General features: G+C 37.4%; 1 protein-coding gene across 3 annotated transcripts in view; it reads left to right on the forward strand.

Moving 5' to 3' along the window:
• The window catches only part of pard3aa (par-3 family cell polarity regulator alpha, a), a 556,247-nt gene that overhangs the window by 507,352 nt on the left and 25,076 nt on the right, over window positions 1-23,819 (forward strand). For all 3 annotated transcript variants that reach the window (XM_073813113.1, XM_065294770.2, XM_073813112.1), the window contains one exon: window positions 16,064-16,187. In XM_073813113.1, the coding sequence (XP_073669214.1) occupies window positions 16,064-16,187 (124 nt within the window). The remainder of the gene's footprint in view (window positions 1-16,063; window positions 16,188-23,819) is intronic.

The raw sequence follows: 23,819 nt of genomic DNA on the forward strand, positions 1-23,819 counted from the left end.
TCAAAATCTTGTTACATCACAACAAGTTTTTCTACAAATACACAGCATCCTTGTATCAAGTTGTCTTTGCTAATAGCTGAATGCTAGATCTCAGGCTTTGTTGATTAGCAAACTCTTACTGAGTTTTTTCCATCTTTATCACCACCTTTACACTTGTTCGGCCGAACACCGAAGAGTTTTTGCTTTCGGCCGAATAATTTTGGTTGCCGAAATTTTGGTTCCTCCCTAATGTGCTATAATACAGTTTACCTCAAATCAAAAATATCTAAGAACTTAGAATTAAACATAATCACAATAAAAATACATTTTTAAATATTTAATTCACCAGAATCTTTATCCTTTTGAAAAGTGCAAACAAGAAGATGTTCAGAAATGTATTGTGAGAGCTACTTAAGCAGTTTTTATTTATCTGAATTAGCAGATTATATGTGTTTACATGAAATTAATTGCATAATGCTTCTTTCTTTATTACAACATGTTATTTGCTAAGGTTTTTAAAGGCTATGGAGTAAAAACCTCACATAATTAGCTTTTTCTGGTAAACAGTAATGGTTTAATGGATAAATATATTGAAAACAACCTTGTTTACCCACATAAATCTGTCCGTGTAAAAACCGCACACTGAAGTGAATTCAAACAGAACTACACACTGAGTTAATTTGACCCAGCATTTGGGTTGTACACATCGCAGGAGCGGTGCATTCAACTGTCAGTGAAAACAACCCAAATATTAACCTAATGACTACCCAAAAAACTAGCTAAGACTGAGAAAATAACCCAATTAAATAACCCAAAAGACTCAACCCAGCGTTTGTGTAGAAACATTTTTAAAAGTATGAACAGAACAATAGGCTTTATGCCCAGCTGCACTACTTCCTGAACTTCAGCCAGCTCTTTGTTTCCTGTCTGCCATTATTGGACAAACTGATTAATCCAGATGTGTCTGACTATTGTTGTTGTGACTACTGAGGTCAGGCACACCTGGATGAATCAGTTTGTCCAATAATGGCAGACAGGAAACAAGGAGCTGGCTGAAGTTCAGGAAGTAGTGCAGCTGGGCATAAAGCCTATTCTGTGTAGATTATAAATTAGAATTATAGATTATAATAAAAGATACACAATTAAAACATATTTTCATTTTATTACAAAAGGCAGTAAGTAAATTAATAAATAAATAACAATTTTTATGTTCAGTCTATTGGTAATTATCCGCCAAATAACTTTGTTGCAGTTTTTCCTGAAAAAAAGCATTTTTACACTTCTTGTGTAATAATGTCTTATAATGTTACCAGAGGTGTTTTATTATTATTAATGTTATATATATTATTATTATTGTTGTTGTTATTATTATGTGTATCAGATTTTTATTATTATTCGTATTATTCGTATTATTACTATTATTATTATTATTATTTATTATTATTATTATTATTATTATTTTAATGTTTATCAGATTATTATTATTGTTGTTATTATTGTGTTTATCAGATTATTATTGTTATTGTTATTATTATGTTTATCAGATTATTATTCTTATTATTCTTATTCTTATTATTATTTTATTATTAGCCTATTATTATAAAATTTTGGCGTAAAAACCCAAATTTCAAAACTTAACAGATGCCATGACAGTAAGTAAAACAATGTTTTTGACCCAAAATACTGATGCTATTTCAAACCCCAAATGATTTTCTTTTGAACAATTATTCAGTTAATTTTATTAAAAAATCAAAGTAGTTTTAATGTCGCTAGCTACTTTTTAATAATGTGTCTAACGTCTTTACAAATAGGTAGCATGCCTATAGTTTAACTACTTTTTCTGATGAGTACAGTGTAGTTTATCTAACTACAGTTTCAAAGTAGCTTCCCCACCACTGCATATACAATGTTTGATTGATGGCCGGTAGCTTCTGCTTGATGCGCACGTACAGAAACTACTGTGATGGGCTCTCAGTTGTGTTCTCAGAAGACCTCTTAGTTTGAACATATAATATGTCTTCATTAAATCTGAGAGCTTTTGCAACCATAGATCATGGCAATGACAGGGCCGATACTATGCCGCAGTCACCAGATAATTGTGATTTGAATGCTGGGGTCATATGGGTTGAGCTTATTAACATATGTGTAGCCCAGCGGACTGGTCATCAATATGATGCCTAAATCACTCTCTATTTCTTCTCCATTCGTTCATCTTTAAACGCTCTACCTGTCAGTTATCAGATACTTCATTGCGTACCTTTAGACATCATAGTATGCCCTTGGTACCGAACTGGAATTCAATTTCAGTCTCCTAGCACTTTTGTTTGGAAAACCAGCAGAAGGATTTGGGAATGTGGATTGTCGGATTTCCATAAAATGAAATATTGTCCTAGAAATTGATCATGGTTAGCCATTCTGTCAGTTTTATGTGCCATCTGTCTGCATATGCCAACCTACTGACCCTGCATTGATTATTACACAACATTGATAACTTAATTGAAATGATGGCCCGTGTCAAAGCTTTTTTTGTTCATCCGTCGCATAGCCATTACTAAAGGTCATGACCCATGACCTCTACTTTTGCTCTACTGCAGGGTCCCATAAGAGGTTTGGGTCCCTTATTCAATAACTGGGTGGACACACACACACATACTTTATATTGGCTCCGCTCACCCCCATGGCCCTTATTATGGGGGGTACCATTTGAGGACGCAGAAATCTGCTCTCAAGCTCTTTAAATCTGCCTTGTTACTTTTAGTGTCAATATTGTTATGGTATAAAGTGGCACGGACCAAATCGTTAAAGCTTGGCGTCCTTGGCGTTCTTTATTATTAATGAGAAGATGAAGCACTTGGGAAGAGAGGAAAGGAAAAAAGGGTGGAAATAATGTGAATTATTCACCGGCTCATGCTGGTATATGCGACCATTGACATTTCTAAAAGCTTCAGTTGCTGCGATTTGATATTGGTGTAGGTTAGTGCTAACATAGATACTCCTATGTTTTGTGATGCATGTCTATTTTCATCTATTCTGAATATTCTGATGAAGGCATGAAAAGTAGACCACCAGGATTCATGGTTCAGGAATGACTGACAATAGATTGGCCAGATAATCCTTTTCACAGATTCGGTCATGCTGCTAACTCGTACAACAGATGTCAAATAATATGTCGCGGCAGAAGAAACACGGTGTTGGTGAGAGTCCAGGGTTGCCTACCTCTGAAACCCGATCTCCGCCTCTTCGCGATGGGTCGGTGCCCTGGCGTCTGTTAGCTCGTCTGGAGAGGGGCTTTTGAGAGTGAGGTCAACGGCGTGTGTAATAAGCTAACGCTAGTGGATGACTGGTGCCCATTCACATGCTGATTTTCTAGTCGATCCATTTGCATTAAGTGCATCCTAATTGCCAACTGTGGCCTGATTGCGATGCATGTCGCACGGGATGAAATATGACCTCGCATCCACACCCGTCGCTGCTGATGTCACACGGGCGTAAATCTGAAGCTGAAGGTCATTCAAGTTTTCCGCAAAAGTGAATTAGCACTATTTTTAATAGAACAGTTGATCTGTTCATGAAGGTCATATTTTCTACATTTTTCGATTCGTCATATTTTATTTAGCCATACTCTATTTCACTTGTTGGGTGATAAGTTTTTTCAGAAAGTCTGGCCTATTTTTTTGAAGAATTATCAGGCCGAGACGTTTCCCCAAATGTGACCCTTCAGTCAGTGTCCGGTGGAATTTTGATGAGCCAGAGAGGAACAGCTGGAGTCTGCAATTGTTTAAGCGACCATGTCGCCCTTTTCTAGGCTCCTGGTGGTGTCGTCATTGGTTGCAGTTGTGGGAAGAGGTTAAGCAGCTGTACGGGTTATTGGGAGGACCGCATGGTGCTCGAATGAAGTCAAATCACCAGACCGTTTTCATATTTTTTCCGTTCCAGAATAGTAACATGGTTAACTTGTAGTCATGGTCCACGTTCTACCGCATCACAGTGCCTTTTAAAGCTTAATGCATGCACTAAAGTGTATACTTTGCTCCAGTTAGAACACTATGAATCTTCTGTTAATGCTTTACTGAAATTTATGTCTACCTGGCTCCTTGGAGTCTAAATAGATATGCTAATAGAGTATGTTTACATCACACTGAACTTTTTGTCAACTTGTCTGACACCGGAATCAAGTAAAAAATGTAATTCTATAGAGTTTGATTTATTTATTAATCACTGGAATTAAATTTGTGTGATTTCTGCACCTTTAGCAATATCAAATATATTTGGCACGTGCCATGAACATGAAGGAGGTTTTATGCACGTTTATGACAACTGTCATTAAGTGTCATTTGTTAAATTATGTCATTTGTATTGCAAAGATGACATTGTTTGAGATGTTTTTGTTATGACAACTTGAAATAAACCAATACATTATAACTTATCATGACAACTTGACATTACCAAGACAACATAACAGACCACTTTTTACCAGTGATACAAATTGAACTTGTCATTAAAATGTCATTTAGTGTTAATACTCTGTCAAATAGTTTTATAAAAGCGTCATGAATATTTTTCTTGACCTCAACTACAGTGGTACAAATATAATTTGTCATTAAAATGTCATTAAGTGTTAATACTCTGTCAAATAGATTTATAACAGCGTTATGAATATTTTTCTTGACCTCAACTACAGTAGTACAAATATAATTTGTCATTAAAATGTCATTAAGTGTTAATACTCTGTCAAATAGATTTATAACAGCGTTATGAATATTTTTCTTGACCTCAACTACAGTAGTACAAATGGATTTTGTCCCTAAAATGTAATTAAGTGTTAATATACTCTGTCAAACTGTTTTATTACTATGTCATACATATTCTTCAGTTCATAATGTTTCCCTCCATGTGTTTAACAAATAAAATAAATCATCCAATAATAATAATAATAATAATAATTAAAATTGATAAATTTATATTTTATTGCATTTGGAGACCAATTCACCTGAAATTAAATAATAACAGTACAATAATGGGTTAACCCATGCAGTGTTGGGGGCCATATAGCTGGAAAAACAATTATTTACATTAAATTAATTAATTTAATGTTTTTTCTATGTCAGGAAATTTCAGAGCCCTCTGTGTGAGGAAGAACCAGTTCTGTTAGTTGTCAGTTCACATACATAAAGTTAAGTATAATATTTAGATGTGTCTGTTGCATTGTGTTAAGGTATTTAAAATTATTTGACATAGTATTAACACTTAATGAAATTTAAATGACAGTTTAATGTAATGTTAATCCATAAAGCTAGGTATAGTTTCTTAAGTTTGATAATAATTCTGCTATGTCACGTTTATGACAGATTTATGACAAGTTATGATGTATTGGTTTATGTCAAGTTGTCATAACAAAGACATCTCAAACAATGTTATCTTTGCATTAAAAATGACATAATTGAACGAATGACACTTAATGACAGTTGTCACAATGTGCATAAAATCTCCTGCATGTTCATGACACATTTTTGTAAATACTGTAGAACCTTAACCCACCCCAACCCTAACCATAACCGATCCCTAAAATCAAGAAATGATAAGTGAAAATCAATGGTTTATAAGCTTAAACTTGAAACAAAATGTAAATGTATTTCTGAAATCTGATTGGTTGATTGAAATGTTGTCCCGGGGTCAACATAATGTTACCCTGAGGACATAAAGCCCTTGGCACAATAAGCTTATATTATAATGATTTTTAAAAGGTTTCCCACCCCAAACTCGCAGCATTGGTTGAGTCAGAAGATGATATCGAATTGCTCAGATTAAAAAATTATAAATAAACTCACCTTGCTTATTTAATCATGGTCCCCAACAATGGTCCCCCGTCTTTTACTACATTATATGGAAACAGGAGAAAGTATTTTATAATCAGACACACTTTACCTGTAATTAAAAGCAAACCACTATTGAAGCGCCATTCGTCCACACATTGAAATGTAGGTGTTAAGCACTCAATTACAAAGACATCAACCCTTTTAAATTCACTGTGAGACGTTGCCCTTCAAAAGCAATCGAAATATGCACGTCATTAGTTGCGTCCTGAAGATTAATGAACTGGAGCGACATATTAAGACCTCAATGAAGGGTCACGAGGTGTATCAGGTCCTGAATACATTGAACAGCTTGGCCACTCTCAGACTCCAAGTGCCGACCAATCAATGAAGCCGGATTAACCGCTTTAACTTCAAAGTTCATCTTTCTCCGTGCGAAGCTCACAGCTGTCACTCAAACCTTTGCTGTAATGCTCATTTGCCAGAACAAAATAAGTAGTTGCAAACTACACAAAAGGTCATCTGATTTCGACTTTGCTTATTGTCACAGTAATCCCCATCATGACGTGTCAGCACATTTCTAAATAACTTTTCAGGGCAAGAATGATACCTTTAGAGAAATCTCTTAGATTTAAATAGCTTAGATTCAAAATATGTACCTCAGCTGCTACTGGGGCTGTACCATTTCAAAAAGTTCAGTTTTGCACCTAAAGAGTTCATAATAGGACCTTAGAGGTACATATTGGTACCATATTTATACATATCTGTACCTAATGGTACGTGTTAGGAACTCTTTAAAGGGCACTGCCCCAATGACAGCTGGGGTGCGTATTGTGATCGTTTTTTTTTTTCAGACAGTAAAGAGCTAAATCTAAGCTATTTAAATCTATTTAGTGTTGATTTAATTTATGTGAACAGTCCTTCAGTGCATTTTACAATTAATGATGCTTGTTAATGCAAGTATCAGTATTATTATTATTATTATGGCTGATAGTGTGATTACAATAAGGGATTTCAACCCCATTAAAACAACCCTGAATATTTCATCAACGGCAAAGCAATGCCCAAGCAAGCACTAACAAATGTATTTTTATCACATATATTTTTTTGTAAATGTATAAAGGTATGCTTTTTCTTTATAACTATCACATAAGATGCAATCCTTATAGACAGAGTTCATTTATGTCTGAAAATGCTTGTTGATATTGGTTTTACAGGCCGTAAGCATATCTGATTCTCAAAGTCTGCATGTGAATGACAGAACTAGCTTAATAATTGATTAAGGTCTGCTCTTGGCACAGACCAACACCTCTGTTTACCGGAACATCTCTGGATTAAAGTGCTGCTTGTCTAAAGGTTTTGGCCAACCGTCAAGTTTTAAAGCATGCCTCATGAGACAGCATAGTGGATTGGGTGATACTAATGTTGCCATGTTTGATTTTTGCTCCAGTGCTGCCAAAGCCTGGTGGGTGTGGTCAGTGGGCATTAAAAGCAATTATCACTGCCTTATTGGCCTGGGCACAATCTGCCATCTACACCAATGACAGAGCTTTGGTAATTATCACTTCCAGTTACTGACAGCTGTTTGGCATGTGGACCCAAGTTTTATCGCTCTAGTTGAACGTTTTCGTAGTTTAAAGGAAAATGGACTGGTGGACTTGGAGTTCAAATCACTAGGCTTGTATAGAAGTGTGTTAAGTGAAATTGTACTTTTTGCACCTGGCAAACAATATAAAGAAGGAAAAAGGACAAAAAGGAAAAATCCACAGATCTGTCTTGAAGGAGTCGTGTACTAAATTAAACTGAATAAGTGTTAAGACACAAAAGCTGGTTTTACTCCCAGACGTGCTTTGTGTGTCTGTGATTGTGTTTGAATGTTAGCCAGACAAAAAACTTTCTCACACAGAGAAACAGGTGCAAGATTTAGTCTTAACTGCCCTAACTGTAAAACAAAGGAATAACTTGAGTATTTTAATGATGACAGCATGATGGATAGCCAAATTCTGGGCATCTAATGGATAGAGTGCTATGTTAGCAACACCCAAAGTCATGGGTTTGATCAAATTTTTGGGATGTGCTGGTCTGCATTTCAAAGATGCTACCATCTCTGCTACCTTCCTTTTATTCTTTAACGAAGCCCTCCAGAGGGATGGTGTATGTGCAGGTGCTCACATACAGGAAGTAAACGATGGTCCCACCACAAACTCCACAGCAGGGGTCCGGGCGAACCAGTCAGAAGGGGTCTCTGCGCCTCATGTACACACATACCCGGCTTCTCTAATCAGGCCTGTCTGCTTATTTGTCACGGCATCTCGGTCTGTGAATAGAGCCCAAGAGGCTAGAAAGAAAACGGGGAGATGGGAATAAAAGCACGTATCTCATCCGCAGCAGGGTTGCTCATTAGGGAGCACCAGTCCTCTGGGGGCCAGGGCACTTGGCAGAGGATGTGAAGTTGTCGGGGGCACGGTCATACATCAGTCAGTGGGTCTGTGGGTGAAGTCAGAGACCCCTAAGCCTGCAGTCTTAACGCCCCTTTTGTCAAATCTGCACCTGTCACTCATTTAGTATGAGAACATAAACTGGAAGATCTGTGATATTGTCCCAGGCCTCACTATGGAAAAAAGAAGCAGATGTAAGACATAGACAGTGTTGAAGAAAGGGAAAAAAATCAGAAATCAGAAATGCAAATGTGGTCTGTGAATGTAAAGCAACTTTAGATGGAGAGGACCAAATAAAGTTGCAGTCAAATTAAAACGCTGTATACATATTAGGCTGTTGTGTCCTATTGCACTTGACTGGCTGCACATTGATTTTCTAAAAGATTACAGATAAAAAGCAAACGTTCGTTTTATCCCTGAAAATGACCAGCAGTGATTTCTGATTTAATCTGTACTGATCTCAGAAGGGAGCCCATAGATATGACAGTCTTTGAAGGGAATTGAGTCCGTAGGGGTTAAAGAATTAATATAACTTAGGTTTTCAGTTGATGCAGTATGGCTGAAGGCACAAGCAAGGGCCTTTTCATCTCCCATATCTCCTATGAAGATTCGGTAGACATGGCAAGAAAGCAGATAGTCAGAATATCAATCGGGCGAGAAATCTGATAAAAGAAATCGGAGTCATGCGACAGACGTTCAACAGAGTGCCTCAAAGTCACCAATGTGTGGTTTTCGATTCGGTTTGTAGCACATTTTCAAAAGGCTAACTTTTAAAAAGTTGAATAAAATGTATTTTCCAAATGAGTAGTACAGCTATGATATCTTTAGATCCACATACTGCAGGAAAAAACTGATGGTCAAGCTTTTGGACGTAGCTGTTTTGTTGCTGGTCCATGGTGATCTATTGGCTAGTTAGCTTTAACATTGCTTACAATGTCATGACCAAGTCTACAAAGTTTTAGGCCACTGGATCAAGAAACTGGACCAGCTAGTGAAATAAATGACCACATTGGATCAGATTGAAACCGGGTCCACCTGGTGTTAAAATATCTAAAGTAGCCTAGGCCAACCAGTAACCATTCACTCATTCACCTGCCCATTTAGTCTTCGCTTGCTGTCCTCGAATGGAGCTCTGGACCCCCCCTGCAACAGAACTGCACAGATGAAGAAAGAAAGCAATAAAGGTGGAGATGGGGAGGAGGAGGGATGCAGGAAGAATTGCAGCTGTGCACAGAGGCATGGAGGGACCGCCTTATATACGCTCTTAATGATGATTGACAGGCCTAAATGTTTAGGCTCCACAAACTACATTAACTGTAGTTAGTTTAAGCTTGATTTTCCAGAAGGGAATAACAGCATGACCAACACCAAAATAATAAACCAGTCCAAATACAAGACAAGCACAGTCATGGACAAAAACACATATGTCAGAGTCCCAGGTGCTTCTCAGCAGAGTTTATAAGTGAAGGATTTACAACACCAGGCTTCATATTGGCTTCGTTCATCTTTTCCATTCCCATAACATTCCACGTTGCGCTTCCAGAGCAAATCGCTTTGCCAATCTGCGAGCACTGTATCCATAAAGCACATGGTAATAACTCGCACCGCTTCACTTCATCTCTCCCAGCGGGGTTCTGCTTCTTTTCTTCAATTTTTGTCTCTATTCACAGTGGTTTTAACTAGACATTATCTCTGAGCTGCCACATCGAGTTGTCTCTGAGAATGAACAGGTGAGGAGTGCTGTTTAGTCGGACGCCCCTGATGTTAGCACAACCCATGCATCACGACTCATTCAGAGAGTTTAATCTGCCACAATAAACTTTCTGTCTTCAAAAAGAAATTGCTTTCTGGGGCTGTAAAGGTGTTATTCAGCATATTCAGATGGAGGATTTGTGAGAGGAAAGGGTATGCGTAGAAGAGGGAGGGGCGGAGGCCGAGCAAACTGGGTGCGGACAATCGCAAACTGACCTTTCAGTCAGAGAACACACAGACAGATATTGAATGGCTCTCATTGTATCAAGAGAATGAGACTGCTGGCTTGTTAAATGCTGTGGCATATGGATATTTTATCTCTCTCCGCCTTTAATTGCTTTACTGTCAGACCGTTTCCCCTTGAATCTCTCTTTAGGGAGGTGAGACCGAAATAAACATGAAGTCTCCAGCCCGGAGAGGTTTGACCGCATGCTATCTTTCCAACAACACGGGCCTATTCTTAAGCCGGCTTCGGGTTGCACGCCGCCTGACCTTTAATCTGATGCGTAAACAAGCTGGGACTGGGGAAAGCGATGCCTCTTCATCCTCATGCCCTACCGCCTCCTACCCGCCTCCTTTGTTTGGCATACGGGTGCATTTGTTTTAATTGTTGGCGCTTTATTGACGCAAATTGCTGGCGGTCTTTGTGAGCTCTTGTTTAGCTGGGCCCGTGGCTGACATTGATGCATGCCCGGGGGTATTTATAACCCACGCGGCACCTGATGTCAAGCGCGCGTTGAGACTAATCACGTATAGTGATGTTGGAGCGTTCATTGACTTTACTGACCAGATAGAGAGATTTGTCTTCTTTATAGAGGATTAAATCATGAGATCAAATGGGTTGGCCAGACACGAATAGAGGCTTTTTTAGTATGCTGATACTTACTGTAATTCACTTGGAATTTATAGCCAAGATATCCAAAGAGATAGGTTTGTTAGGATTTATTTAAATATTTTCTAGAAGAGACATACGTTGTATTTTAAGTCATGGTCGAGCTGCATGTCTTTTCAGTTCAGACTCCAATGTTTTAATTTCTGTAAGCAATAAGGTACGAGAGGCTTTGCTGTATCACGAACAAAGGTGTTGTTAGACCCAATGCAGAGTAATTGCAACATCTTAAGCTATGATTTATTTATGATATAACACTTGCCTCGAGTATCTTGCTTTTATTTGTTATCACACAATACAAATATTAAAGCAAAAAATATGTATCAGTGGAACTTTCATGAAGTATAATCACTTTCAGCCTTCTTTACAGGAAAAAGTAGTCCCTGATCGACCGTAAACGGCAACATAATGGCTGTTTATAAATCTGAAAGCTACAGCCTCTGGAGGTCGCATATGAAGGCTGCATACATCATGAAACCTTGTTTATTTAAGTTAACTGAGCATTACATCCACAAGTCATAAGCATATAACAACAATTTACGATTAACTAACAATAGTAGTCAACTTTTATAATGTTAATATTCTTTATTAAGACCGCCTTGATGACGTATGTAGCCTTTTTAAATGTGACCTCTGGAGTCTGCAGCCTTCAGATGAAGAAACAGACATGATTTCAGCGGTCTTAGCTGTTGACCAATCAAAATCAAGGACTGGACCTAACCGGTCGGTAATGTCTCAAGTTCCAATTCGGTCAATCCTTAAATGCGGGACTGTCCACATTGTTATTTTAAAAGTGATACAATATTTGCCAAGACATCTTCTCATACAACCACTAAAACTAGATGCCAGTATGGAATAAAGGCTGGAAGACATGTAATCATGACATTTTGGTATGAAACTCATGCGGTGCATGGCAGATCATAACCAATGGTGACATTGTACTCAGTTTTTATTTATATACTGTGTCTAAATTTATTATTTAGTGAATATCACTTTGTATGACATTACACTCTTAGGGGCGGTTTCCTGGACAGGGATTAGACTAGTCCTAGACTAAAATAAATGTTAGAGCTGTCCAAAGTAAAAACAACTTGCACTGACATATCTTAAAATACTTCAGTGCCCTTTGTTTTGCCTCAAAATGCACACAAGCAATGTTTTAAGTAAGGCATGTTTGTTAAAACTAGTTATATTTCATAATTAAACTAAGGCCTAGTCCTGGCTTAACCTAATCCCTGTTCCGGGAAACTGCCCCTTAAAGGATTAGTCAATTTTCTTGAATATAAACCAGATAATTTACTCACCACCATGTCATCCAAAATGTTGAAGTCTTTCTTTGTTCAGTCGAGAAGAAATGATGTTTTTCGAGGAAAACATTCCAGGATTTTCTCATTTTAATGAACTTTAATGGACCCCAACACTTAACAGTTTTAATGCAGTTTAGAATTGCAGTTTTAAAGGACTCTAAACAATCTCAAACGAGGCATAAGGGTCTTATCTAGCGAAACGATTGTCATTTTTGGCAAGAAAAATAAAAAATATGCACTTTTAAACCACAACTTCTCATCTTCCTCCGGTCATGTGACCCGCCAGTGCGCAATCACGTAATGGCGTGGAAAGGTCACGTGTTACATATATGAAACGCACATTTGCGGACATTTTAAACAATAAACTGACACAAAGACATTACTTAGTATCAGTTGACATACAACAACGTCAGAGCGGTCCTCTTTCTCCACACTTGTAAACACTGGGGCGTAGTTTCGCATACATCATCCGTGACCTCTTGACGTGATGACGTATTGCGTGAGGTCGCGCTGGCGGGTCACATGACCGGAGATAGACGAGAAGTTGTGGTTTAAAAGTGCATATTTTTATTTTTCTTGTCAAAAATGACAATCGTTTCGCTAAGAGTCCTTTTATACTGCATTAAAACTGTTAAGTGTTGGTGTCCATTAAAGTCCATTAAAATGAGAAAAATCCTGGAATGTTTTCCTAAAAAACATAATTTCTTCTAGACTGAACAAAGAAAGACATCAACATTTTGGATGACATGGTGGTGAGTAAATTATCTGGATGTTTTTTAAGAAAATGGACTAATCCTTTAAAATGGCTTGGTTATTTTTAAGCAATGTTAGGTACATTTTGAAGGGAACACACCGCTTGGTTAAAATTGACCCAATGCTTGTTTGTTTTATCCCAATTACTGGGTTATTATAACCCATGGTTGCATAACAGCATGGTTTTAACCCAGCATGTGCCCTGCCAAATATTTACTCATTGGTTAAAAAAACATTTTAGAGCATTTGTTGACAAAAACAATCCAAAATCTGATTAAGTCAGATCCATTAAAAAAATCTCATTTAATATATTTCAATTTCAAGTCACATACAATGTGACTTTTGCTGTTTAGGTTCCAAAAATATAAATTTTGCTGCATGTCAACAAGGCACAATGGCTTTGTCCACATGTGTGGTTATAAAAGTTCAATCTTCATTTTCAACATTGATCCCTCTTAACCAAAATGAAAGGTCATTGGAGGTTGGTCATTCGGTTTAGATCTCGAGCACCAGCTGGTTACCACACTCTGTGAATCAGTAGTTTATGGTCTCTTTAACCTTTCCAGGGTCTCACTCAGGCATTTTCAAGCAAATCTGTTCTGTTTGTTTTAAAGTCAGAGGATTTGGAGGAAGTCTGCTCCTAGGCAGGAGGATTACGCTAATGGTATCTCCTGACACTTCCATGTCTATCTCCTAATGGATGAAGAAAGGAATCTATAAAACATCTGGCTTGACAAGAGCGATGGTTTAGTGTCATGACTAGAGCCCACCGTCCCCTGAACAACATGAACTATAATCCAATCAAAGAGTTAGAGCCATTCCTGTCATACCATTGCAAATAGTTTACGGCTGGGTTTTCTTTTGGAAAATATTGTCATGAATAAGACTAGGGCTTGTTTACTTGACTCCTTTTTTCTATTGTTCTGCTCAGCAAAGATTTGTTTGTTTGTCTGTTTTATCCGCACTGCTCAAAGCTTGTTAGCGTTCCTCTTGCCGCGAGCACAGACACCAGGCGTGTTGCCACCCGATGCTAATGTGTAATCACACGTTTACAGGAACTAATGGCCAAATTAATTTTCTCTCACAGATGTGCGGTAATGGCCGAGTGATTTGTTTATTTTCTCAGCCTACTTCTGCTTTGTAAGGAACAGGCTGCTGTGAGTGGTCATCAGAAGTCTACGAACAGTGAATCCATCAAGATTTCTGCAAATCCTGCAAACGTATCCCCCGATACAAGCTGTAATGAAACATTTAAATAGTAAACTTTTCTGTTCTTGAGTCGAGACTAATGCGTGACGTTTCACACTACTACCTTTGTTAAAATGTCAGTAAATGTCAGTAGATAAAGATGATATACTTTGGCTCCACATTTTGCGATAACTTATCAAATGGCATATTTAAAAATCAGACATTGGGCATAAAAAAACTTTCATGTTGAGTTGATAGTATCTAACTGGATTTAAAACGTGAATATTTTCTTTGAACATTTTAGTGCAGGAAAGTCGAACACAGGCCTTTCCGTGTCAAAGGGAAGTCCACCAACCACTGTTTTAGTGTATTTAATATATTTGGTAACTGTGAGTACACAATTTAAATGAAGAAAGCAAATTTGGGTCTTTTAAAGTGGGCGACTACCGAGTAGATTACCTCCATGCATTTGCAACACCAAATGCACACGGCACACAGTCCAACGATCCGCTTAATTTACAACACCCCCATTTTTACTGCCTCGCAACTACATTTGGTGGTATTACGGCTATTTCATAGTCACGTATGAATATAGGAATGGGCCGTTAAATGAAGTAAAGCTAATACAATTGAATCTAATGGCTGCATGGAACAACAGATTGAGGATGTTCAGTCATCACGGCTCATACGATTCTCATTCGGCTCCATTTGTTTTTTATGGCCATTTAGTGGCTGTTTTAATGAAGGTTATTTGGCAACGTGTCGGAGTGGCTATTCTGTAGGCCGCTGCTGCTTGTGAGCCACAATTATGGATACATTTACGCTAGACAGCTTATCTTAAGTAAGCCATCGGCTTCAATGGAGGTTAAGCCACCTGTATCACGCCCCCCCCCCCCAGAGTTGACATCTTTCTCTTTCTTGTAATGATCCGATGTGAATATTTTAAGATAGCTTAAAGGGACAGGTGGCCAAAAATGAACATCAGCCTGTCAGAACCACAAAAACTTATTAAAGTAGTGCATAAAAATGTGCATTATATTCTGTATTCTAAAGTATTCAGATGATTTTGGTAAGCAAAAGATCAAAATGGGGACGCCACAGTGGCTCAATGGAGTACTGTTGCGTCACAGCAAGAAGGTTCCTGGTTTGGAGCCCTGGCTGGGTCAGGAGGTTCCTCCCAAATTGTCCTTTCCCAACATGCAGGTTAGGTAATTTGGAAATACCAAATTGTCTTCCCCCAATTTGCGTACTGTATGGATTAACCGGTAGATTTTCCAAAAATAATGCAGTTTCAATTTTAACATTTCATCTCTTCTTTAGCCTCACTTTGTCTCTCTTTCTATCTCTTCTGTATAAATAAGTCATATCACTGGACATGATGTTGTATCATAATGAAGGGTTTTGTCACCATTTACGTATGCTGAAGCGGATAAAAAGAGAGGCTTGATTACTGGGACGAGGCTTATTGATTCCTATTGATGGTCACTTTCGCCAGCTCCTAATGAAAGGAATGCAAATGAGTCTCTGGGTTCCACTAAAGGACCACCGACAAGGATAAGGGTCTTTGGCTCCCCGTCTTAAGAGGGACATGTATCATTGGCCATGGTTCACTGGGGAGTCCTTTACGGAATCGTTTGGTCCGTTTCGTGTTCCCAAGATGCTGCTGCGCTCAGGACAAATGTGGAAAATGTAATGGACTGTGTCTATACATGTAATTTGGCAAAATGAAAGGGCTTGAACGGTGCTTCTGATATTGATTCTGGCAACTAGCTTTACATTTGAAATAAAACTGTGCAATGTACTTATCTCATACAGTATGTTTTGTATTCAAGCTGCTGTACCATCTGGCCATTGTTCTTCGCAGGCTGGCGTGCGGACCGTCCGTGACATCATAAATGAGGATATATGATAGGTTCTTATGTTTGTCTCCTCTCTTCTCTGTAGTAACAGACTGGCGCCTAGCAACCATGACCGGATACTGCGGCTACGACAAGAATTTCAACAAGTCAAACATGAGGACGGCCCCGGTGACCGCCGCCATAGCTACAGCTTTCAGCAGCAACCATGGGTGAGTGTGCAAGACCTCTTTAGCCACTTTATCACACATACCTGTCTTTATTCTACAATGTTAACTCTGGATAAACCTCGGGTTAGAATGACATATGACCCTGACCCTCACCCTTCATCCTTCCCAGCATGCATCAGAGTATGGGTGCTTACACGCTAGAGAAGGTTCAGATGGAGCAATTGACGCAGAGGAATGTTTTTAAAGACAGTGTAAATTTACTTAACATGCAAATACTTGTATGTTTTTATGTATTTCTTACAAAAACAAGATGTTTGGGTGAGATACATGAAAGGGATTGTGCCATTTTCTTTCTTTTCTCTTTTTTTAAGTTACATCAACGCCATTAATGATGAATTGCTTCTTGATCGCCATCTCTGTTTAACATATGTAATTACAGGTTACATCTTTACGCACTTATTATTTATTTACTCAATAATTGATTATTACTTTAACCAAAATGTTACACATTGCAACTTTATATAAAGTATTTGATTGGACAAAATTGTATGTAGTGCAGAATGAGTCAAAGCTAACAGTGCATTGCATAAAACTCCTTAATTTTTCAGAGAAAATCTTTACGTTTTATCCTATATCCTTGCAACAAATCATTGCGTTTTAAATCATTAGACATGCAACATCAGCTATAGTGTGTACTGTAATAATGTAAGCCAGCCATGGGTTTGCTGGTTTGGGCCAAAGGCCAGCGTGGTTATAATGATACAACATAAATATTTGTTCAGTAAATATCTTTGGTTATTTTTGGATTTTAGAAGGAAAGAAGTGCATTCGCTGTCCATCATGTTTTACGAATGCATCTCAGTTTATTTGCCCCCAAACCCTGCTTGTGTTTGTTAGGTCTCCACTGAGGTGAATGTGTTTTAACATTGCGTCCTTGAATGTCAGTACTTCATTTATAATCGGAGGTTAGAGGCTGGACATTATTTCATCTTTATCAGCAAGTTAAAATAATATACATTGCTCAAGAGGCTGGGAACGGAGTTGCAAAGAGTCAAAGGTCAAATAGCTGTGTATCTTTGCTCTGTGAGGGACCAAGGCAGACATGACGGTCTTTCCTTTGACTTCCTTTTAAAGACACTGAGGGGATTTTAAAAGATGACAGCCTAATTACCTCGAGAAATAGAACCATTTCCTAAATTAGAGGTCGGCTTTTGACCCTGTCCACTCTGCCACATATTTGGCCTCCATTTTCCACCCAGGTCTTGAATAGCTCTACAAAGATTAAAATGTGTTAACTCGATGAATGCATTAATGCTTAACAGAAATAAGACATTTACTATCTCACAGATTAATGACGTGTGCATAATGAAAGTGTATAGCTTAAAGGTAATGTGTCAGTTCTGTGCAGTTATATTTAAAACATAATATTTGTAGGCTATGTAATTTTACTGAACTACATTAAAATATTTGAGTTCCAAGGTATGTTTTTTTTTTTTACTTTTTTAGTCACCTGCAATTATTGAAAGTCAATTATTAGTTTTACGCATGTGTGCATGTGGCGCAAATTTCTTCATTAGAATGTACCTGCAACGTTGGATGTTTGTAACCATGTGCATACATGCATGTGCATACAGTTGAATGTAGTTTGTAGCCCGGGACATGCATGGCATTTTGTTGAACGTCTGCGTACATGTACGAATCAAATAAAATATACTTTGTAAGGCTGGCCGTTCGACCATATGTTTGTGCACATGTAAAAAACAGACTCTACTCCTACCTTAAAGGGACACTCCATTTTTTTGAAAAATGCTCATTTTTCAGTTCCCCTAGAGTTAAACATTTGATTTTTACTGTTTTGGAATCCATTCAGCTGATCGCTGGGTCTGGCGGTACCACTTTTAGCATAGCTTAGCACAATCTATTGAATCTGATTAGACCATTAGCATCACGCTAAAAAAATAACCAAAGAGTTTCGATATTTTTCCTATTTAAAACTTGACTCTTTTGTAGTTACATTGTGTACTAAGACCGACGGAAAATTAAAAGTTGTGATTTTCTAGGCAGATATGGCTAGGAACTATACTCTCAAACTGGCGTAATAATCAAGGACTTTGCTGTTGTAACATTGCTGCAGGAGGTGAAATGATATTTCGCACTGCCCGAAAATACTCCCTCTGCAATTGAAAGTTACCAAGGGGGCTATTTTCAGGCACTGCGTAATATCATTGCGTACTTCCGTACCGGCTGATGGCATTAGTTGGTATTCACCACAGATGGATTAGTGATATTTTCGTAGTGCCTTACAATCTAAAAAGTTAGTTCAACTTAAAAAGTTAATTCAATTATTAAAACCTAAAATATTTAAATTAATAATATTTAAAAAAAAAAACTATTTTAATTCAGGTGAAAATGTTTAAGTTGAATAAACGAATGTTTTATTTGTTACCAATTTAAGTAACTTTTTCATTTGTACCAACTTTTTACATTTAATGAGCCATATATCCTAAAAAATAATATATATTAGGGCCGGGACTCGATAAAAAAAATTAATCTAATTAATTAGAGGCTGTAATTAATTAATCGAAATTAATCACATATAAATATTTGACCTGAGAACATTGAGAAGTAATTTTTTCACATGGATTTTTAGTATACCATGAATAATGACTGAATACATAAGCTTAAGCAACAAAATATTGTTTATTTTTGTTCAACCAAGTCGTTGTACTCGGAGTCGGGCTAACCTCCACGCTAGCTGCTATATGTTTTGCATTGAGATGATACTTGAGGCTCGATGTGCTGCGGTGATATGTGAATTCCTTGTTGCATAGCTTACACACAACCATGCTCTTATCGACGCTTCCATCCGTTCGTTTTTTATAAAAGAATTTCCCAACCACAGGGCCAACCAAAGCGATCTCATCAGCTTCTTCGTTCATGTTTACTGTGGTTTGTTGTTGTCTGAAGTCATGAAGGCTAGTTGGTGCTCCAGTATAATCGGTCCGCTGAAACTCATACAGTGAGAAATGTTCCGTGGTGCAAAAATAAGTGCGATTAAAATGCGTTAAAAATGTTTTACACGTTATTTTTTGTGTAATTAATTAATCTTAATTAATGCGTTAAAGTCCCGGTCCTAATATATATATATATATATATATATAATATATAAATAATAATATTAGGATGAGAAATGTAAAAAATTAGATGAAGTTCTTTGCGTTCCCTCTTGACTTTGTTGTTTGCTTCGTTACTTCAATTTTTATCGTTGGCTATAAATGATCTGACTCTCAAACAAGAGCCATCGCTGATTCGACAAAGTGAATCGACTAAAACTTTAGCTTTAAACTCAGATGACACTCAAAACATGCCCAAATGATAACCATCGGCTTGGTGTGTGTAGTAAAAGTGATACTAGCATTAGCAAGTGTGTCTAATAAAAAATGAATATGTTCCAATTTAATGAATGTTTACTTATATGTTCCACTTATGACAAGCACATCAATTCAAGTATACATGTGGTCTCCCCTGAAAGAAGCAAAAGCTCTGTTGTTAAAGAAGGTCTTTGATGAACCAAATGAGTCTGGGAGGAAGCTGAATATCACCTAATTGCTTATGATAGTTTACACTGTTTAAAGACTTCAGTTGTAATAAAACACACTCCCTCCCTTGAGCGTCTCAGGTCTACCATATTATTGGTTAACCTCTTTGTTGGAAAATGCCTGGTTTCGAATAACAAACCGTGTTAGGTGAGATACAGGGAATGCCTTTGATTTAAAGTCCTACAGGGTGCGATAAGAAGTCTGTGGCTTGACTGTTTTTTACATGCGGTGTGCATCATTGTCACGCCCTGGGTTGTGTCAATGGGATGTTGAAATACAGAAGCATATTGGTGGTAGTCTTTTATGCAACAGAAGCAAGCAGCTTTAAAAAAAATTTGGGAAATTGCTCAAGCTGAGGTTCTGTGTATATCTTGCTGGTCCATGAGCTGCTATGTTATTGAAAGAAGTAATAAACGGTAATTACAGCACTAAAAGCATGTGTCAAACAATAGCTGAGAGGTGTTAAGGATAATACACTCTTGCTGCTTTGTACAGACTAAAAACAAAAAGTGTAACCAAGTTTGATAGAACCAAATGTGAATTTAAGTTAGTATGTGCCGTACTCATCCTCATGAATGTTAAACCTGAGTTTATTTCGAGAAACTATACAGATGTTTCATTCTCATAACATACAGTAATATGTTTTTAATGTTCCACAAAGTCATATGTGGTTTAAAACAACATGAAAGTAAATAACTCATTTATTTTATATGTCATTGGGAAAGCCATATCCTGAATCACTATGCTGAATTATGGTCATTTGCAGCTATGTGCAAAACAATGTTTCACGTTTGGAAATATAGATCTGGTGGTCCAGGTGCTTTGTCCCTGGATTGAATTAGTATCGCCCATACACACTTTCCATCAAAGCAAATACAAACAGATTTGAAGTTGATTTAAAGTTGGAGAGGGCCAGCGAGCGCTGTGGTCCGGTTGTCCTGTAGAAATAAACAGCCGTCAGTTGTAGCAGCAGGTTGAGAGAATGATGGTTAAACAGCGTAAAAGAGCACAGGGGAGGCGTTTGCAGCCATAACAGTCTTGTTGATCCTGCAGTCATAAGCTTGATATAATGATGTTATAAAAGTGTCATAACAAAATCACAGTCAGCAGAGAGCATTCATACATTTGTATAGGTGCACTGCTGTGACACCACATCCTATAACACACCTAATGAGTCATAGAAAGTTTATGCAAAATTATTTGAGCTTATCAAACGTATTGTGGTAATGTCATGTTTTATGGGCTTTGTTATAGATTTAATTTGTTGTTATTAGGTTTTTTCCATCACGGTACCTTTAAAACAGTGGTTCTCAATCTGGGGGACCCTGAGATGGTGCCAGGGGGGCCCCAGTTTTATGACATTTAGAAAATGCATTAATTTATCTTGAATTCTGTGTTATTAAACCTCAGAAAAATAAGGCTACTAACCAACAGCACTACATTGTATATTTGATAAGTTTTGGTTAATTTAAAATATATGTTTTACATTTTTTGGGGGGAGCCATGAAGGGTACAAGTGGGGTCACCGTACACAAGGGGGGCCACACACCGAAAAAGTTTGAGAACCACTGCTTTAAAATATTGTATATTTTACATACAAGAGTAAAATAAATGTTTCTCATGATTTCAAGAAGTTGTTAAATAAAATGCAAAGGGGGGGCTGAAGATGATCAAAATTTTTCAATATTTTTATTTATTTAAAATAAATTGTGTAATTGCATAGTTTAGACAAGCTTACTATTACTATAAAATATAAAGACACATTAAAAAAATAATTTAACTCAACTTTGACTCTTGTAGCCATTTTTTTGAAAAGTTGCCCGCCAGCATTTTTTGTGACTTTTACAAAATGCCTTACAGAAAAAAATTATTCTAAAAATATATCAACATACAAATATATCAAATTAAAGAACAGACCCTCAGCTTTTAAACAAACAATAAACAAACAAACAAAACGGGAAAAAAACTTTTCATTCTATCTATATTTTTTTCTCTGCTTATAAACTCTTAAATATGGGTATTTTTTCTTAAAAAATATATATTTTTTAGCAAAAATCTGAAATAATTGAAGTTTTGTGAAGGAGTTTTGTTAGAGATCAAAATCAGAATGATTATAAAAACATACATAGAGTTTAAAATTAGTAAATAACGTTTTGGCTTCCGGTTTTTCATAAATTGGGGAATCGCTGAATTGCGGATTAACATAAAAATTAATCAGGAACTCTTTTTTATGCAAATGTTTTCTCTTAATTGACGAGACTCGTCAATGGAGGGGAAAGAGTTAAAATAATAAAAATATTAAGAATGAGTAAGTGGCCCTAAACATTTTATACTCTACATAAAAAATGCTTAATTACCCAAATTAAAATAATCAAACCTCTTGGATGTTTAACGACATATTGAAGAGGTTTTTTTAACTATTTAAATAACAATGTAAATGTAAATCAGTACCATAGTATTTATCAATTTACCATCTGATTTTCTGTACAACCACTAAAAAATTTTATGAATCTCTATGAAAAGCACTTCATTCATTATAAACTGGCTTTATATCAGCCAACATCTTTTCCAGCTGCTCAGCATGGAGGTTTCCTCGGCACGTTGGTTATTTAGAGCTTTGATTATAAATACCATACATCCACACATCATTCGAAAGCCTCCCTCAAGTGCAACTAAAAATCAAAGTGGCATGAAACAATGATTGATCGCCTTTTAAATTCGTTGTATGTGGCGAAACTCTTCATCTTTACATCAAACGCCTTTCGTTTTTTTATGAAGAGAAATGACTAAGTGCGCCAGAGATAATCCTTCAAACCCAGCATGAATTCTGACAGCACGTGGTGAACATTAGGGTGATTAAGGTGCGTTCATAATCCCTTCAGGACTGAAAGAAAGCTGTTGTCAGGTTTTTACGCGCTGCCATCCCAGAACGCTGATAATCGCCCCGTGGCCAAAACCTGTCACAGACCTCCACCGGTAAATAGACAATTAGACCTGTCTTGTTATTCCACCCTTGTATACCACACCCACCTTTTTCTGCTGTGACTTCCAAAGGGGCTTTCCAGATGTTTGTTATAAAGAGCATGTCCTGTCTCGGCCAATAAATATCAATCTTTTGTTAGGACGTTCAGAGGGAAGGAAGTTTTATGCTGGTGCCTGGATCACACACGGACACAAGTGCTTTCATTAGTCCCCTATTTACGTGCTTTACTCCTCTTTTACGAGAATCTCGGTGCTGGCGAGCATTCAGGCAGCAGTCATGGTTTGAAAGAATGCCATTGGTTTTAGGATTCAGAGGAACTGGTGCGTTTTCTTCATTTAAAAGAGCGGAAGAAACCAGGCACAATTTTTAGTATTCATGTCCTCACAGATTCGACCCACTGGGGCCATTGGTCTGACAAGGTTATCTCTCGATACTAAATCACCTCTGTGGAAACACACTGTAAGCTCGGTAACAATGACTTGATACAGACAAACAGAAGAGTACCAAATGATTATAAACCAGCAGTGGGGAGATACATCCGGAATATCATATCCTTTGGACAGTCTATATGGATTACATCACCACATCAAATAATGCTGTACATAATAATTAATAAAAATATTTATGTAATATTTAGGAATGCTCCGATCAATCGGACCCAGATCAGCATCGGCCGATAATGGCATTAGATGACTCGATCGGTACTCCCTAAATTTGCCGATCTCATGAACCAATCTTTCTGTTTCCTTTTGTCATCATAGGGATCCTGAATGCGACTGCAATTAAGAGACATTTTTTATGCATTTTTATAACCTGTTGCTCATGTACGACATGCAGATTTGGATTTCTCTCTTTGCCTTTACAGAGATATGTGTATTTTCTATGAGGACGTGCTCCGGTCCCAACAGCGTGACACATCTTCACATCCCTATCAAACAGCGTATACAACACATATCTATCTATAGCTGATAATTGCATCCTCATGCCAAAAGTTTATTATTTTCATGCATTTTAAAGTTTTGATCATTTAAACTTTATTTTCCCTCACAGCTACTCTTGTCCGCGTACACCTGCCACACGCACACACAGTAG

This window comes from Paramisgurnus dabryanus, chromosome 22 (assembly GCF_030506205.2).
Source record: "Paramisgurnus dabryanus chromosome 22, PD_genome_1.1, whole genome shotgun sequence".
In the NCBI taxonomy this organism is placed as follows: domain Eukaryota; kingdom Metazoa; phylum Chordata; class Actinopteri; order Cypriniformes; family Cobitidae; genus Paramisgurnus; species Paramisgurnus dabryanus.